Source organism: Cinclus cinclus, chromosome 7, assembly GCF_963662255.1.
Source record: "Cinclus cinclus chromosome 7, bCinCin1.1, whole genome shotgun sequence".
NCBI classification, from domain to species: domain Eukaryota; kingdom Metazoa; phylum Chordata; class Aves; order Passeriformes; family Cinclidae; genus Cinclus; species Cinclus cinclus.
Window position 1 is genome coordinate 32,308,672 of NC_085052.1, and position 14,059 is coordinate 32,322,730.

The following is a 14,059-nucleotide window of genomic DNA, read 5'->3' on the forward strand; positions in this document are numbered from 1 at the left end:
AATGCTGTGCTGGTAACTCTGGCTGAGAGTGGAGAATTAATAATGCAGGGTTTCCACTTGACTGATAATCAGTCAGCTGACACACCTGTACATGCTTTACAACAGCTTCTTAACATTAAAAAGCTATGTAAGTCACATTTCAGGAAAAGAAAAAATACAGAAAGATCTGCTGCTCCGATTTTTCTTTTGAGAAAACGTGTCTATTTAAATAGCTCCTTTCCTAGGTCAGTTTGTTACATATTTTAAGTGTTGAGGAGTTCTTAGCTTCTGTTACTTTTGCAGGCATTACTGTAAGTCGATGGCAAAGAGGCACTGTTACAATCGTGACCTGGAACAAGATGAAGCATTTATTCCAGCTGGGGAGTCATTAAAAGACCTTATTGACCAGTCACAGAGTTCTGGGAGTGGATCAGGACTACCGCTGTTGGTAAGTCATAAACTTACCAAGATTTTTCTTCACTGAATTTCTCTCCATCACATAGAGAGTTTGGTTTGGATCTAATGCCTAAAACAGAGCAGTTTGTTCATACAAAATACTAATTATTTTATATGCCATTATGATGAAAGGTGAAGTACAAATTGAAGGTGCTTAAAGCCCATCTTTAAATAATTATTAAAATGAAATGTGAAATTAGATAATGTTACAAAATCTGTTGGCATCAATAGAATTCAAAGAAAACTTAGGGCCTACAGCTATTAAGACAAAAATACAAGAACTGGTATCAGATTGAGTGAACTCAGAGATTTTATTTTCTTAGTATTCACTGACCATTAAAGTAGAAAAGCCAGAGAGGGGCTTCTCACAAGGACAAGGGGGGATGGCTTTAAACTGAGAGTAGGTTTTAGATGGGATATTAGGAAGAAATTCTTCACTGAGGATGTTGAGGAAGGTTGCACACAGAAGCTGTGGGTGCTCCATCCATGGCAGTGTTCAGGAACAGTCTGGATGGGGCTTTGAGCAATCTGTTCTAAGGAAGGTGTCCCCACCCATGACAGAGGGGTTGGAAGTAGATGATCTTTAGGGTCCTTTCCAACTCAAACCATTTTGTGATAATTATTCGTGATTTTGTTCATTCACCATCCTATATAATACTGGCATAAAAATTAGTCAGTGGAACAGATGACTATTTATGAATCAGAAATAAAATGCAAGAGAGCATACCCTTCAATTAGATGTTGAATTGGCTTAAATCTTTTTGGGGTTTTTTATACCTTGGAGGCAAAAATAATGAGTCCAAAACTGGAATGTAAAAAATTCATTGAACAAGTTTTACAATGGGATCAAACTTTAAAGTGATCCAAGCTTGACAAGCAGCCTGGCCAGGTATTTTTGGTTAACTGCTGTGTTTCCCTCCTCCATCTCATGTCCTCTTCTTTCTTTTCTTTTTTTTTCTATTTTTTTTTTTTGTCTTCCTTAGGTTCAGCGCACTATTGCCAAACAAATTCAGATGGTGAGGCAGGTTGGAAAAGGACGATATGGTGAAGTGTGGATGGGCAAATGGAGGGGTGAAAAAGTGGCAGTTAAGGTGTTTTTCACCACGGAAGAAGCCAGCTGGTTCCGAGAAACAGAGATTTACCAGACTGTTCTCATGCGACATGAAAACATCCTCGGTAAGGCAGCAGAACTTTGCTGTGGGCTACTGGAGTGTGGGGTGAGGGAGGAGGAGGGGGAGGAGGAGGAGGGGAGGAGGAGGAGGAGCTCTTACTGGGTAGCTTGAGGAGTCTAAGGCAGCTTCTGTGGAATCACCAGATGGGTTATTCCAAAATGTTACTGAAAGGGTAGAATCTTGCTGCTCTTGGTTGGAAATGTGTCTGCAATCTCTGCTGGAAGGCTGGACTGGTAACCTCATGTACAGATTGAATCAGAGCTTCTACACGGTTAGTTTTCATAAGAGGAACACATATCTTCTGCTAAAGTACAAAAAAATACAGCTCTAGGAATTATCGCTAAATCTACTGCACAAAAATTTTATGTACAAATAAATAGTAACTTGGTTTATGCATTACATAGGTTTCATAGCAGCAGATATTAAAGGCACTGGCTCCTGGACCCAGCTTTACTTGATCACGGATTATCATGAGAATGGCTCATTGTATGATTTTCTGAAGTGCACTACGCTGGACAACAGGGCTCTACTCAAACTGGCCTATTCTGCAGCTTGTGGCCTGTGCCACCTGCACACAGAAATCTATGGGACACAAGGCAAGCCAGCAATTGCACACAGGGACCTGAAGAGTAAAAACATCTTGATAAAGAAAAACGGAACCTGCTGCATTGCAGACTTGGGTCTTGCGGTCAAGTTTAACAGGTAACAAATCCTCTGTCATGGGAAAACCTTCATGTCATTTTTTACTTAATGCACCAGATACCCAGCTTAAAGGGCAGATGGAATCATTTGGTTGTGTGCTTTCAGGGATTTTTTTTTCAGTTTTGAAAGTAAAATATTGTTCTTGAATGCTGGTGGACATCATGATGAAAACAAGTTGTTAAGAAACAATGAATACTCTTCTTAGGGAAAAGAAAAGTTTTGTAGAGGAAATGGAGACTTTTTTTTTTTTTTTTTTTTTAGTTCAAAACTAGCCTTTCATAGGAATTGCAGTCATGTAAATTCTTTCATAGAAAATTTGAACAGCATATAGGCGGTTGAAACTTAAAAAATCGAAGATGTGACACTTTAATAGTATTATGAAATACTTTTATTAGTTTAAGTTGTATGGAGACAGAGAATTGTCTTTTTGGTGGTTGTGCCATACAGGATTTCATACCTTTTAACAGTCCACAATTCAGTAACTTTGCTAATGTTTTCATATAGTGACACAAATGAGGTTGACGTTCCCTTGAACACTAGAGTTGGAACAAAACGTTACATGGCTCCAGAAGTCCTGGATGAAAGCCTGAATAAAAACCATTTCCAGCCATACATCATGGCTGACATCTACAGTTTTGGGCTGATCATCTGGGAGATGGCTCGGCGCTGTGTCACAGGAGGTAAACTTTTAATTATTCTGTATAAAATCTACCAGGCCTTTCCCTCACTCTAGCAATGCTTCACCAGGAAATAATATCATTAGCTTGCTGTGTCACCAAGCAGTAGTAACATTCTGACAAATATTTTTGTGACTCATCCTGGCTTTTCTTTTACTCTTCTTTTGTATCCTTATGCATCTTCATCTGTATTCTTCTTCCACCTTATATTTCTCAGCTTCTTTTTAGCATGTAGTAGATCAGAAAAAGCCAAATACAGCATTTGATACCAAAATCAAAGGCACTACAAGGAATTATTGTAGCTACTGAAGTTAATAATCATAATATTGGAGCTTTTATGGTAAATTATTGTTGTGAAATTTTCAGAAAACAGAATGTTTCAGAAAACAGTGTGGTGTTTAACTTGTCACAAAGTTAATTTTTGTTCTTGGCTAAGGAAATCCAAGCGTAGATACACAGATTCATTTATTTGAATTGTTCCTAATCTTTCACAATTATCTGCAGGTATTGTTGAAGAGTATCAGTTGCCATATTATGACATGGTGCCAAATGATCCATCCTATGAGGACATGAGAGAAGTGGTGTGTGTCAAACGCCTGCGCCCAGTGGTGTCGAACAGATGGAACAGCGATGAAGTGAGTGTGCTGAGAGGAAAAGCTACTTCAGTTTGTTCATTAATATGGGATGGTATTTCAATTTAATAAATACTGAAATGTTGTAAAGCAGGGACTGCATTCACACATTCTGATACTTCAAAAACCTCTTAGCAATAATGAGAGAAAGACGTACTTGAGTGCAATTCAAAATACTGTATTTTTTAATACATCTTTTCAGTGATCTGAGGGGAAAATACCCTTAAGCAGCATGCAAGTGTATGAATACTGCTGTGCTTGAGAGCGTGTATTTTAGATAGTGGAATATATTCAGAGTTATAATTGCTAAAGAACTAAAATTAATTTTCAATTCATTTCATTAGTCTTAATGGATATAGCTTACTGGTTTCTGGCATAAGATATTTCATGAAAGATGAAGCAGTTCCTTTGTTGGTTTCCTCTTTCCTTTTTTAGTGTTACATACCAGGACAATCTGTGATGTATCTAAAGTACTCTCATTTATATGTGTTTTTAAAGGACCACAGCTTGAACACAGTAAATAAGACATAACCATTTCACAGAGCAGGTTAAATATGCCATATCCATTCTTCCCCAAGTCCTTGACTTCTATAAATTTCCAGTTTCTTTTTTATTTTGACTGCTGAAAGAACTGTTGTCCTATCTTCATTTTCCCTGAAAGAATTCTCTATGGTTTTCCAACCGTATATGTGGGGATTTTTCTGTTTATTGCTGTCACATTTGAACCACTATTCTAGAGGTGTACAGAGAAATTCTGATAATGCATCATTGTGAGACTAAACCAACACTTCTGTCAGTTCCAGCTGTAGTACTAGGCTGTGAGGGAGTGGGATCGAAGGATTGGCATGTTGATGTTGGGTTTGGGGTGTTTTGGGGTTTTTCCTTCAGTAGATCTCTTTATAATAGTTTTCTAGTAACAATTTTGCAGAAAATTTGGAAGTTGTACATTTTTGAACTTGAAAGTTCTATAATTTGAGCTTGACAGCGAACCAAAATTATAACCTTGGATGTAGCGGTTGTTACAATAGTGTGCCTTTGTTTTTCCTTCTGCAGTGTTTAAGAGCAATATTGAAGTTGATGTCTGAGTGCTGGGCTCATAATCCTGCCTCCAGACTCACTGCCTTGAGGATCAAGAAGACACTTGCCAAGATGGTGGAATCACAAGATGTAAAAATTTGACATAGGAAATGGACTTTGGAGAGCAAAGCTGGACTCCCTAGATCTTTTCACTCACATGTGGGTGAGGAAGATAAAAGTAGAGAAGAGGAAATAACTGAGGTTCAGTATATTTTCTCAGCACACTTCTACAGGCTGCTAATGAAATCTTTCAGTACTTCATAGACCATGATACTGAGAGCCTCTCTACACTACATGCTACATATACGGACAGCCTTGAGAAAATACACATTTTGTTTTGGTTTGAGCTGCATTGAGACTTCAATCATACTTAATGAGTCTCCAGTAAAACTCTGGGTACTGAATTGAATGTTCAGATTACAGTGCTTTCTGTGAAAGCCTAACAAGCTATATGCATTCAACAGAGATGGAGAATATAAGCTTTTTTTTTTTTTGCCTTCTACCTGATAAAACCTAGTCAATCCATAGCAAGTTTCGGTGAAACAGCCTGTAGGTTATGAATCTGTTTGTGATACTACTCAGTTTAACAGTTCTTTATGTGTGTGCCAGGATTATTTTGCTGTCATTTGGAATATATAAGAAACCATTTAAATGAACAAAGTTTTATGGTCAGGGCCCTGTGCATTTCGTGGCTCCACAATCAGAGATTTGCTACAGAATCTTTTGCCATTAAGTTATCTTCAGAAATCTCAGTTTTAAGTTTTTTTTTGGTTTTTATTTGGTCATAAGGAGAACTACAAAAATGTGAACCATTAGTTAATTAAGGAATACCTACCTAAATCTGTAAGGAACTTGAAACAATCTCTTCTAGAGATGTAGGCTGCCTTGGTCATCTCACTTGCAGTCTAGAGAGAGCTCCACAAGTGGATCCCTGAAATTTGTCATATTTTTTCACAGTGCCACATGCCACCAGCATTTTTGCCACAGAATACTTCACATCTTAGCAGAGTGACCCATGATGGTGTGTTTTGCCTTCCTGCTGTACTGGGACTCATGGATAGGTGTCTGTCATGCCCTAAACTTCTTCCCATGAAGAAAGAGATTTGTCAGCTGTAGCACTGTGCTCTTTCATCATTTGACAAAACTAGGGAGAAGGTGAGTTTTAAAGGGCTTGAGAACAAGTCTGGTTTACAGACACAGAAGAGGGAAGGCAGGAAGCTCTGGGTGCTCTGAAGATTAGAGAATGCAGTAGAGGTCAAGATCAGGAGAAGTGAGCATGTGAGCTGTTGAAGATCCGATCCAGTGCGTGCAGAAGATCTGGAATTGGGTTGCTCTGATGTAGAGACAGGAGGCCACATCTGTGGGCCACTTAGTGGAAGTGAAGATTTGAGACAAGGTAAACACTCAATGGGTATTGTAAGGTCTAGTTAAGTTTGGGAGGAATGGCATTGAAATTAATTCATGAAGATACAGCAAGTTAGCACAATTGGAAAACTCGGTTCTGTTGTGCCAACTGTTTGACCTTCACAAGAAACTGAAGTTCCCCCATTTTCACCACTGACCACTCAAGTTGGTTAGAAGCCAAAACCCTCCGTGAGGTTATTGTAAAGTAGAATTATTGATTGATAACTCCTTTGGCACTTCTACTTGGAAGTTAGAAAACAGTACCATAACTCAAGTTGAAGCTTCAAAGCATGAATCATCTGAAGATTGAACACACAGTATTGGAACCATTGAATCTATTTGATAATTTAAGTGCCTATAACTTTGTACTGTAAATCTTGTTCTAGATAACTTAAAAAAGGGAAGTTATTTATACAGTGTGTTTTGTGCTTTAGTGAAAAAAAAACAAAACAAGAAATACCTAGTCCTAGGTACATGTGTACAATTAGATACATGCACACGCACACGCCATAGTTGAGCTTTGAAGAAGAAAGTTAATACCAAAATTGATGAAAAATGTTAAAACTTCAGATTGATTTATGACAGATTATTTGTTGTCTAAAAATATTTACATGGAGATTGTTTTGATGTGTTCAAATTTCCCTTGAAAATACAACTGATAGAAAGCAATGTAACACAGAAGTAATGTGATTTGTGAACAATTATAGCCTTCTAGCATGTTATTTTTGTTTTAATCCTGTAGTTCCCATAATGTAAATGGTCAGGCAAAAGATTGCAGTATTTTTATTTTCTATTGTGATGTACAGACTTTATTTAACAGTTCTACATATTTTATAGAAAACTAGCTATTTCAAGGGACTTTTTTTCTTTTGTAAATAAAGTCATTACTGTTGTTTAGTAATGCCTTTAAGTATTAATATGTATTCTGGCTGAGAAGTTCACAGGTGTGTCAACTTAACTTATTTGAAAACAGCAAGAGATATATAATACTGTGCCACGATCCTCATGATAAAGGGCTTTTAAAAAAAAAAGTTTCTCCGTCCATTGCCAAGAAATATATGATAATTTTGAAATTGTTAATCAAGTCTTCGTACATCATTTTTGCACAGGTAGTTGAAAAATTTTTGGTATAAGCCAGAAAAGTAAGGGATAAGCTTTTTTTTTTCCCTTCTCTAGAATTTTTATCAATAAGAAGGAAAAAAATGTTTATGTAGATACCCTGCTATCTTAAACTTTCAAAGCAAGGAGATCTGTCTAAGTTAACCCTGTCCTATGGAGAATATTTTGTTATTTCTTTCAGAATTCGCCACATCATCATTAGCTGTAAACATGTTTTGTGCAATTTTTTTTAGTTCATTTTTCCCAAGTCTTCAGGAAGCCCCTTCTGGAAGTATGAATTTCAATAATTTGTAAATTTTTACTTACTTTCTTTTCCATTGTTTAGTTATTTGAAAGGTGGCAATAGGTTGGTTGGACACCTAAGGACCTAAATTGATTTCCACATTTACTTTAACATAGAGGGAGCTGACTGCTGCAATGATGATTTTTTGAGAGGGAAAAAATATCTTTTTTGCCTTAAACCTAATTGATCAGCACTTCTTTTACTCTGTTCATGCTCAAATGTATCATGCATGTGTAGTTTTTTGCTGTGCTGAGCAGGAGCTTCCTTGATCCCTGATTCCTTGATAACAAAATATTAACACTAAAGAGTGTCTATACTGATACTTACACATTTGGGGGGAAAAAATGTGCTCAAAGGCAGCCCATTAATTTTTATATAACTAAGCATAATTAATGCAGACTCTAAAGGTAGTTGTTGCTCTATGGAAGCCTGCAGAGTTCAGAAGCCTTGAAGGTCAGAGAGTGTAATAGGATTCTTCTTTTGGACTGTGGTTAATCTCATTTTGGTGGTCAAAATTTTAAGCATTTGTCATACAAAAAAAAAAAAATCTCCAAAACTGGCAAATGTGTTTTCTTTCTCTTTTTTCTTTTTTTTATTTTTCTTTTAATTTTTTTTTTGAAGCACAAAAATGTATGGAAAATACCTTGGGGAGTACCAAGACTGTGCCTTGGAAATTCTTAAACACTCATATTGGAGGGATTTTTATGTTTATTTAACCTTTACCGTGGGATTTTTAGGTGGAAATAATTGGAGTAATTTAATTCTTATTGTTACAGCAACTAAAAGGAAGGTTTTTGTGTACCTGGTTAACTTGTAAGTTCCACCAGAAATGCAGTATTCCTACAGAGAAAATTAGGCTTACATTCCAAGTTTATTCTGAGATTTGCTTAATGTAATTTTTCCTCAAGAAACAGCTTTCCCAATATCCATCACTTTTCCCCAGTTATTTTCTTAATTAGCCTTTTTTAAGGTTTTGAATGAAACGTAAAGTTACCTCCATAGTAGTCTAGAATCAAATTTTAGATCTTGATCTAAATGACCATTTGAATGTGTTTATAAAACAAATCATTTGGATACATTTCATCTACCCTGTCTTAACAGACTGTATTTTAAAGATCTAAAAGTGTTTGAAGGGCAGAGAGATAAAGTTTAAAAACTTTCTTTTGCTACTGCAGATATTTTTAAAGGGAAGTTAGATGCTTGTCTTCTGTGAAATATTAGAATGCTTCAGCCTTTCCTCACTCTCCTGACAGTGCCTCTGAGTTAAGCCTTTGTCCTGTGCCCACAATCTTTATTCCAGGTAGGGGTGATGTGTAAAAGCAGCTGGCAGTGTTGCACAGTGAATGCTTTATGGAGCCATTGGTGCTCAGCCTTGGTTGTACAGCAGAAGTAGAGGGCACATTACTTCTGTTTTTATCAACAAATCTAATGTCATTGTTGCTTTGTGATATTTTACTGTTTAATGCAATTATAGAAGCCCACATCATGTAGTGACATTTGTGCTCTGACATGACATGCCCAAAATGAAATGTACTATATTGTATACAAGAAGAATAAATAACACTGTAGTTAACCTAGAGAAGATGTAAATAAAATATGAAAGAAGAGTGGAACAAGACAAATGGTCACACTCTAGTGTGTGTTATATGCCAGAAGTGTAGAATACTACTTTAAAAATGTAACACACTAATGTATTTTGTACAGCATCTGCTTTAGAAGGTGCCTTATTGAGTTTACCATGAATTGCTTGTTCTGTACACAGATTATGTCCCATGTATCATTTTTAAGTAAATAACCTTATTTTAGTACACATTAGTAATGTGTTTTGTTATTATAAGATTTTGCCTTAAAAATGTAATGACTTGGAAATCGTAATACTGTAACTAAATAAGTCCCTACTTTTTCATACCTCGTTTATGTTTTTTTTTTTTCCCCCACAGTCTCTGAATAAGTTGGTAATTACTGCTTTTATTGTTCCATGATACTGAAAATTATTTGGTGCTAAGTTCAAGCTCTTTATTCTTTGCACGAAATTTACATTTGGGTGCAACAGTAAAAAACAGTGTTTCCTTCTCCTGATTTTTATCCCTGTGTTACAGCAAAGCCAAAAGCAAGTCAAAATCAAATAATACCTTCATTTGAACATATGCAAGTTGACTACATGTTGGTTTTATCCATATAAATTTGCCTCAAGCTTATCAGGTAACAAGAGAAAAAAATAAAGGGATGGGGAATTTTGTAATTGCTTTTTGTTCTGTGTACAACGTTATTTTTTGTGTAATAGCATCCAAATTAAGATATTTGAGTTTAATATATGTATGTATTGCTTGTTGCAAAAATATGCAGGTGCTTCTGTGTATCCTGCTAAATTTACTCTTGGTTTTTATGATTCAAGCAAATGAAGACCAGTCAAAGGGGATATCTCACCTGTGAGTACTATAAAGTGTCAGAATTTGTTTTGTCATTGCAGAAATGTATTGGCTTCTACTCTCCATAGAGTTCACCTTTAGTTTACAAGGAGAAAGAAGAACAATCAGTTTCTGTTCTCTTTTTGCATTTAATCAGGAATAATCTTAAATTTAAATACATAGTTTTTACAGTAGCTAGAAAGGTTTAATATCTGAACATCATAAAAACTGTTACCAATATATTACAATGGTAAGCCTTGATTTTTAATTTTTTTTTTTTTCCCCTGTACATCAAGTGTTAAATTCTTGCAGTATGGTTCTGGAAAGTGCAGTGGCAAGATTAGCGGTGTCGTTTCAAACCTTTCTTTAACACATAATACCAGGAAATTAGGCTGTGCAAAGATTTGGTCTCCTTAAATTAGTATCTTGGCAAAGTAAACCTTTTCCCTACTGTTGTGGCTATTGTGGAATGGAATGTCTTCACTGGTCGCAGTGGTCGTGGTTGGATTTAAAGCTGGGATTTCATGTTAGCGTTGCAGGAGAGCGTAATGAAAACTCTGGGGAAGTGTTCTCCCCTTGTCCGCGTTCTCTTGAGCAGCCTTTTCCCTCGGTGTTGTTTCGGGCCATGGCCACACGGTGCTGCTGCGTCCTAAAGAAAGGATTTGGAAAGACAGGGGGGACTTTTGGGATGTTAAAATGGGCTCTACTGCCTGCGAGTAATAAACACCAGGATGTTCTCCTTCATTAACGGGTGGGTTTGACACTATATAAAATATGTTACTGGTGAGCTTGCATCAGTATTTAACAGGTGAAACAGCTGTATCCAGTGACGTGTAAACACCACACACAGACCTTTTATGGGAATACCAAAAAGCAAACTGGGTAGTTAGCAAACTGAATCACAAGTTTGTAAATAAATAGCAGAAGTATCACTAAATTCAGAAAGGATCAAATTTCATTCCATTAATTTCCTGAATTCTTTCTGCAGTTTTATCTTCACCTTTCCCCAAAACACCACTTTGGTCTTTCTCACTGATGTTCATGCAGCAGATCAGTATCAGCTGTGAAGCTGAGCCATGAAAGGACCACTTCTGTGGGCTGACCACCTCCTGAGTCTGCTTCATGAGGAGACCTCCATGGGCTTCAGACTCTGGCTTGATGTGGATATTAGCAGAATTCAGGCATTGCTGGATCTAGAGAATGTTGTTTATATATGATACAGTTGGTACTTGAATTTGGAGTACAGTAAGGAGATTGTCTTGTTAATGGAAAAGGGAAAAAAAACATTAGGAGACTTTAATTTTAAAATTATGTATTCTTAGATACTGACTATCATGAAGCAGCAGATCAGTAACAAAATAATTCTATGAAGGCACTAAGATGCACAACTTTCTACCCTATTACAAAGCTTAGTGGTTCCATCTGGAAATACAGAAACTTGAAGCAGTGGCCATGTTTTCTGGCAGGTTTCTAGGACATACTAAAAGCTGTTGGAAGCTTTTATTTTTAAATATGAGTGTCAGATTGACATTACATATATCTGTATCCTGGAGCGAGCACACATTTCTGTGCCTATTGCTGCCTGGCCATCAGGCTTATTAACCTAGTCAGTCTGCTGTGAGGGAAACTGAAGCTCTTACAGACAACTCTTCCCAGTGCCTATGGTCAGCTTCAGGTCGTTTTTCATGTATGGAAATTCTCCTAAATCCAGTGAGCCAACCAATAGCTGTATTGTAAATGATCTTCATTAAATTGATTCCTCTAGTTTGCCTAAAAATAAAGGTCATAGAGATGTGGCTGTGTTAATCTAATAAAAAAGCCCAGACAACCATCCCACCAGAAAAATGCAGGAGTGGTGCAAATGGAGGCTTATGAAAAAGCTGGTTTATTGCTTTGAGCAAACAAAACCACAGCCCAGTAGATTAATCATCATTCTCTTGTTGCTTGAGAAGGAAGTCAGTCTTCCTGGCTTATGCAGCCAGCAGAGTAATTTAACCCATTGTCTTTCATTAATTGTTTTGCCTCATAGTCTGCAGTCTTCCAGTCAAGTGTGTCTTCTTTGTATGTGCAGATTACTAACTTAAGCACATATCTCAAGACATCTTTAAATACAAAAATGTCTTTAAGTTAACATTTTGTTCATTCTGTGTTCCGTGTTCAGTGTTCTCTGTCAGTGTTCTCTTTCTCAGTCAGTGTTCTCTGAACTCACCTGACATGTTCTTCAACAAAAGTAAACTCTGATAAGCACAAGGAAGGATGCCAAACCTGGTGAAGTCCTGACTGGATGAACTGCAATGCTCTCTTCTACCTCCTGTGTCCATTTCCAAGTGGTTTTCATTCCAGTTGAAGCTTTCTGTCAAAGCTTGAAGAACAGACTGTTTTGAAATGTATAGGAATATGATATCCCCCATATATAACATACACATATTCCCCAGCAGGGCTCATTTGTGGAACTTGGCTGGAAGGTGCAGAGTTGGTGTACACTGAAGATGAGGTGTTCTTTGAACCACCCTGACTTAGACAGCACACTTGCTCTGGCTCTGCAGAATGCTGCCACCACAAGAGTCAGGAATTGGAGGAACACTGATAAAAACCCATCCAAGTCACCCCAGGATGCTAGCTTTGTGCTGAAGGAACATAATCCGACAATTTGATGGTTTTCTTCATTTCACTTCTTCCATTTTATTCTCCTCTTTCTTCTCTCAGATACTTGAAGCAAAAGTGGGACAGAAGATGACACTTGAGTTTGCAGGCACTTTGCACTGCCTGCAGCAGAGCAGGCATGAGTGAGCCATGGCTCTGTGCTAGAAAAACAAGGACTCCTGGCCTGGGCATCTCCTGTGGAAATCAGCATTGGCCAGGAGGAGATAAGGAGCATTTTTTGTTGTTAGTTTTCTTGGATTTTTCAGGATAGAAGAAACACCTCAGCAAGTCTGAGCAGTCTTTTCAGCAAGTAGCTGAAATTGGTTTGTAGCTTTATTTCAAAAGATATATATTATCTGCTTGCCAAAGTGTTGCTCTAAGTGCATTGTGTGTGTTGGTACCAATGTGTTGGGGTTTTTTAACAACTAATGATAGTTTAACATTGCTTAGAATACAGGTAGGTGGGGAGAAAATTCTTAACAGCAGAATAGATTTGTTTTAAAATTCTACCTGAAAAAGGTGCAATTTGCATAAGAATTTATATCTTCATAAAAAAAGTACTGGAAATTTCAAAGTGTGTTTCATTTTGGCAAATTTAATTGTTTTAATATTGCTTTCTAAGGTATTAGGATAGACAAAAATACCACAATACTTGAACTTCTTTAAAGTGAAAGTCTTTGGGAAGTTTTATTTGACAGAAGAAAAGTTTGACATGACCAGGCATGGTAAACTGAAGTTTTGGAATTAAAAAAAGTCCCTCCACATAACAAAAATTTTGCTCTTTGGTTGACTCTAATTACAAATTTATATTTAGCAGTGACAGCAGACCAATGAGCTTGCCTTTTGGCTTTAGTTTTGCTTGTTTGGTATTAAAAGTATTTATTAAATGCTGAACTCTGGGCTGATCATGATAATCTTCAAGATTGACTTTAGAAGTAAACTGCATTTTCACCAATACTTTTAAAAGATTGTTATTTTCCTAGTGTCTAAATGTAAATGTAATTCATCTTAACAGTGCTTTAAATTTTTGCAGTGTGCTGAAATACATCACAGATCCAGAAACAAAGACTGGACCATTTACGAGATCCTTGCTTGCAAGTACTGACAATAGAGTGAATTTTACTGGGTTTTATGGATCTCTTCTAGTGTTCCTGTTGTGCACAGACTGAAACATTGGAGTGAGTTGCAGAAGTTTCCAAGATAGTCTGTGGTGCACAGAGAACTAAAAGGTAAAATTTTCCTGGCTTCTGTGTTTTAAGGTACCATCCACATAACATGAGAGTGTGCAGTCCTGCCTAAAATCTTTTCCTTGCCACTGATGGGACTATTTGCCATGGCCGGATATTCTTTTGCCAAGGGAAAGGAGAAATTTGTGTTAAAAGTGAAAAAAAGTCCCACAAAACATTTATGTGTAGTTTTCACATTGGAAGGATTTAGGAATGTGTGCTGATACATCTGGAGTCCAAACCCTTAGCTTTTCACTTGAAAGAAAATCCCATTGCTGCTC

General features: G+C 36.9%; 1 protein-coding gene across 1 annotated transcript in view; it reads left to right on the top strand.

The window, feature by feature from the left end:
• BMPR1A (bone morphogenetic protein receptor type 1A) overlaps positions 1-9,587 on the top strand; it is a 74,149-nt gene extending 64,562 nt beyond the window's left edge. The window contains exons 8-13 of the mRNA XM_062496883.1: positions 283-427; positions 1,419-1,611; positions 2,012-2,309; positions 2,814-2,989; positions 3,491-3,621; positions 4,672-9,587. Coding sequence (XP_062352867.1) covers positions 283-427; positions 1,419-1,611; positions 2,012-2,309; positions 2,814-2,989; positions 3,491-3,621; positions 4,672-4,797 — 1,069 coding nt within the window. The 3' untranslated portion in view covers positions 4,798-9,587. The remainder of the gene's footprint in view (positions 1-282; positions 428-1,418; positions 1,612-2,011; positions 2,310-2,813; positions 2,990-3,490; positions 3,622-4,671) is intronic.
• Positions 9,588-14,059: the final 4,472 nt, after the last annotated feature.